The sequence below is a fragment of the Ziziphus jujuba genome, chromosome 5, assembly GCF_031755915.1.
Source record: "Ziziphus jujuba cultivar Dongzao chromosome 5, ASM3175591v1".
NCBI lineage: Eukaryota > Viridiplantae > Streptophyta > Magnoliopsida > Rosales > Rhamnaceae > Ziziphus > Ziziphus jujuba.
In genome coordinates this window covers 13790495-13795143 of record NC_083383.1, presented here as the reverse complement: position 1 = coordinate 13795143, position 4649 = coordinate 13790495, and the positions used below count along the sequence as shown (strand labels likewise).

General features: G+C 29.1%; 1 protein-coding gene across 1 annotated transcript; it reads left to right on the top strand.

Annotated features, from left to right (window-relative positions):
• Positions 1 to 753: 753 nt before the first annotated feature.
• Positions 754 to 3903, top strand: LOC132803867 (metal transporter Nramp7.2-like). The gene is made up of 8 exons (XM_060817646.1): positions 754 to 1106; positions 1440 to 1518; positions 1625 to 1665; positions 2033 to 2111; positions 2420 to 2524; positions 2655 to 2764; positions 3110 to 3291; positions 3731 to 3903. The coding sequence occupies exons 1-8, from the start codon at positions 936 to 938 to the stop codon at positions 3816 to 3818; spliced, it is 855 nt and encodes a 284-aa protein (XP_060673629.1). The 5' UTR covers positions 754 to 935; the 3' UTR covers positions 3819 to 3903.
• The last annotated feature ends 746 nt before the right edge of the window (positions 3904 to 4649 follow it).

Sequence of the window (4649 nt, the reverse complement as noted above, 5' to 3'; positions counted from 1 at the left end):
TAATATAATGTATTATAATTTTTCTTTTTTCTTTTTTTTTGATACCAATGTTAAAGAAGGTTAAAATCAATGTTTTAAAAGCCGAAGTAAGTATTAGAGGTCTAAGGTGTAAGCTTCCTTTTTTTTTAATTTTTTTTTTAAATTACAATTTATCAAAATCAAGATTTGAACCATTCTCAATGGTTTTACCATAGGATCAAGCTTTCAAATACAAGTGTATGCCCTTTTAAACCTTTAAAATTGAATATTTACAAAAATAAAATATGTTTAAGATTATTAAAAATAAATATAAAATTATTAAATAAATTTATGTTCTATATTTGTAGTTTACAAACAAATAATCCAAAAATCTAAATGAGGATAAGTTATTATTTTTAAAAATAAATAAAGCTACATGTGCCTCACTTTCGTAGGCACAAAAGAGCACACTTTTATGAATGATATATGGGTTTAGGAGTATGCCTTACAAGTGTAAGATCTAAACTAATTTTGCATCTCAAAATCTTTGGAAAAACAAAGTAGTTAAAAACTAAAATCTCCAATTGTTGAAACGAGTGGGATATATTATATTAGTTAAACCCAATATAAAAATTTAGATAATGAACCAAGAAGAAGGGTCAACTTGATTCTTAATTTGGAACAAATTAAATTAAACAAAAGATTACTTTTAATTAATTAAGGAAAGGAAAAGAAAATATAGTAACCCGTCGTTTCTGGCACGAGTATGTGGAAGGTATTTGGGGAAGTGAAAAATTAAAAAAAAGAAAAGAAAGGGAGAGGCTGCTCCTAGGACAACATGAACCATTTCTCTATAAATTCATGCATGTCATATTCCAGTTTTGTGTCTTTCTCATCACTGTCATCAGCTAAAAACACAGTGTGGTAGACAAAGAAACACACTGAAAAGAAAAAAAAGAAGGAAAAAAAAAAAAATCATGGAAAGCCAACAACATCAACATGGTAGCGATATGAGTGTTGTAATTCCATCAACATGGGGAAGTGGAAGCAACCGAATAGCCTCCTTGAAGTCCCCCCCACCGCCTACTTCCGTCTCTAATGACAACTCCGACAAAAACACTACCGACCACCATCCCGACGATGTCCAGGTCTTTCTTTCTTTTATAAATTTTGTTTTTAAAATCTTATGAGTTATATATCATGATGTTGAGGATATAAACAATTCTCTCTCATCCATGACAATTTGTTCACTGCAAGGATACATGCGGAAAAAAAATTTATTGGCGAATTTCCAATAGAATCGAGAGAAAAACAGAAATATGATTATGCATATGAGTTTTTATTTTTTATTTTTTTTCATGTTGGAGATAAGAGAATTTCAATTCAAAATAATTGTCAAACAAAACTGTAAATTTTATTTTATTTTTTTATGAGTTTGACTGATGGAATTTTTGGTTTTATGATTATTTGTGATGACATAGAAACGTGGATGGAGAAAGTTTCTGTCTTATGTAGGCCCAGGATTTCTTGTCTCTCTGGCATATCTCGACCCCGGAAACTGTGAGTTTCACAATCACTGTATTTTTTTTTTCTTTATTATCATTATTATTATTTTCGTGCATTAACATGTGTTTCAATGCTTAATTTCTTCTCTATGTTATCACAGTGGAAACTGATCTGCAAGCTGGAGCTAACCATGGATATGAGGTAAAATTAGTAAATAAATGCTAATGAAACTTGAATGACTCATTTTAGTATTTTTTTTTTTTTCAAAAGATTTTGTGTTACAAGAACTCTATATATATATATGATTTTGTTATAGAATGAACTGATAAATATCATTTTGGTAGGATCAATTTTATTTCAATATAAATACTCTATACTTTATTGAGTGGACTTATTTATTCTGAAACATAAATAATTCTTTCAAAATAATATAATATATTTGGATTCTCATTTTATAGCTTAACTTAGTAAGAAATCACTTTCCCAAATAGTACTTCTATAAATAAAAATATGCTTATCAGAAAATTGATATGGTTTATGTTTTTTGCTATTTATGTGTATATTTCAGCTACTGTGGGTGATCCTTATCGGATTGGTTTTTGCTCTCATTATCCAATCACTTGCGGCAAACCTCGGTGTGACTACGGGTAAAACAACGAATTATGGCCAGCCTTTAATTTGGCCTTTTCTCTCAACTGAAGGCCCCACAAAACAAAACACAAAACAAAAAAAAAAAAAAGGGCTTTTCAAAATGTGATTAATTTTGGCTTTACTGATAAAAAAATTTTCTTTTTTATTTTATTTTATGTATTTTAGATGTCCAATAGAGCATCTCTAAAAAAAGAAAAAAAAAATCAACTTACTATTTGACGTATTTATAAACTATAGTAATCTTTATCACTTAAAATGATAATCATTTAATTATTTACTTTATTTTGTGATGATGAATTCGCAGGGAAACATCTTGCAGAGTTATGCAAGGCTGAGTATCCACTATTAGTCAAGTACTGTTTATGGTTATTAGCAGAGCTTGCGGTCATAGCTGCCGACATACCCGAAGGCATATAGTATGATTTCTACTTAATTTATCAATTTACTTAATCATATGTATTATTAAATGGGTTTTGCGTTAGCAAACTAATTAATATTTATATCGTTAATTTGTGGTGGTCATATAATTAAATAAGCAGTGATCGGAACAGCTTTTGCACTGAAAATACTGTTCAACATCCCCGTTTGGGTTCGAGTTCTGTTAACTGGTGGTAGCACTCTTCTCCTTTTGGGCCTTCAAAGATATGGGGTAATAATTTTATACATTCATCTAAGCTTAATTTCGACACATTAAATCGTATATATATATATATATGTAATGAAATTAGGAAAAAAACAGGGCATTAGGCACAATAATGTAGTGGCTAAAAGTTTCTATTTGCAGCTAAATAGTTTTAGCTATAATAACTGTCCTTACTATATGTTGTCACCAATAAACTTTTTAACTACAACTTTATAGCTAACGTAAATTGTTGGGACAAAAAATGAATTTAGCCACAACAAGTCACCACGGCTAAAAATTGCATGACTAATGGTTTTTTTTTTTTTTTCCCTAATTAAATGTGTGGTGATGATCTATATACATATGTTGTAGATAAGGAAGCTGGAAATGCTAATAGCAGTTCTAGTGTTCATAATGGCTGCGTGTTTCTTTGGAGAGATGAGTTATGTGAAGCCGCCGGCATCGAAGTTGTTGAAAGGGATGTTTACACCAAAGCTCGGTGGCAAAGGAGCCACCGGCGATGCCATAGCCCTTTTGGGTGCCCTTGTTATGCCGTATGTATTCTAATACCATATGAAATATTAGGTGTTGTTTTAATTTTTAGTGATTGGAAGAGGAAGAAGATTGCTCTGTATAAAAAAAATTCTCTATTGATTCATTTTCCTTTCTTTGTTGATTGAGTGGTGATTAATTTTGTGATTGTAGATTTGATCTGATTGATCTTTTCTATTATTAATATATATTATATAGTTAATAAAATTATTTCTCAAAAATAGTATAAAATATATTCTTTTTAAATTAATAAATATTTATTTATTGATAAATCACTAAATTATTCATTTAACAATAAATAAATAACTCTTTTAGATGAATAATTTTTTATAGTCCCATAATATTCATTTATAAAGTTTTTTCTATAGACACAAAGTTTAATTTTGAATGTTACTATTTATAATTAAATTAACTTGATGTCTTTAATTAATTTGCAAACAGGCATAATCTTTTTCTCCATTCGGCTCTTGTGCTGTCTAGAAAAGTACCCCACTCCGTCCGTGGAATCAATGTAAGTAATTTGAACTAGTAATTGTATTACTGAGAGTATACATTTAAGGTTGAATTCTTGATCTGAATGAAAAATACCCCTCCGTCATGTTGTAATAGAGAGAAAAAAAAAAAAAAAAAAAAGGACAGCTCTAATTAGGACCATTAATAAATACTATGACTCGGATTCGTATATATAATAAACAAATTGATTAGGTAAGCAAGAAATTAAGTAGGAAGATATATAATTTTTAAAAAGCTTAAAATCTAAAATATTTCAAGTTGATGCAGCTAATACCTCATCACGTATATGATAATAAAATTATGTAAGATAATATCCTAAGGCCTTTCAACGTTGATTAAAATCTTTTTTTTTTAACGTTGACTAAAATCTTTTTTTTTTTTTTGGGAAAAAAAAAATTACAAACCATGTTGATGAACAGGATTTTAAATAATAGAATAAAAAAATGGAAGGAAGGTGGATTAGTTAGTTAATAGAATAATGAAACTGAGATGTCATTGCACATACAGGACGCATGCCGATTTTTCTTGATGGAGAGCGGATTTGCATTATTGGTAGCATTGTTGATCAACATTGCAGTTGTATCAGTATCAGGAACTGTTTGCAAAGCTGATAATCTCTCTGGTGTAAATAATGATAGATGCAATGATCTCACTCTCAATTCTGCATCTTTTCTCCTACAGGTACACTCTTCACTTATGTCTAATATATATATATATAATATAAAACATCAATCGTGATTACATCAACATATTTTGACTTTATAAAATTAGAATACATTGAACTTAGTCCAGATAAATTGGTCACTTACAGTTGCATTATATCCTCATTTTATAATATGCTGATACG

Bases quoted from the DNA above. Each gene is read 5' to 3' on its own strand.
- LOC132803867 (XM_060817646.1), top strand. From the start codon at position 936: ATGGAAAGCCAACAACATCAACATGGTAGCGATATGAGTGTTGTAATT. The intron at 2,525-2,654 runs GCATATAGTATG...TTAAATAAGCAG, and splicing joins AGCTGCCGACATACCCGAAG to TGATCGGAACAGCTTTTGCA. The intron at 2,765-3,109 runs GTAATAATTTTA...CATATGTTGTAG, and splicing joins TGGGCCTTCAAAGATATGGG to ATAAGGAAGCTGGAAATGCT.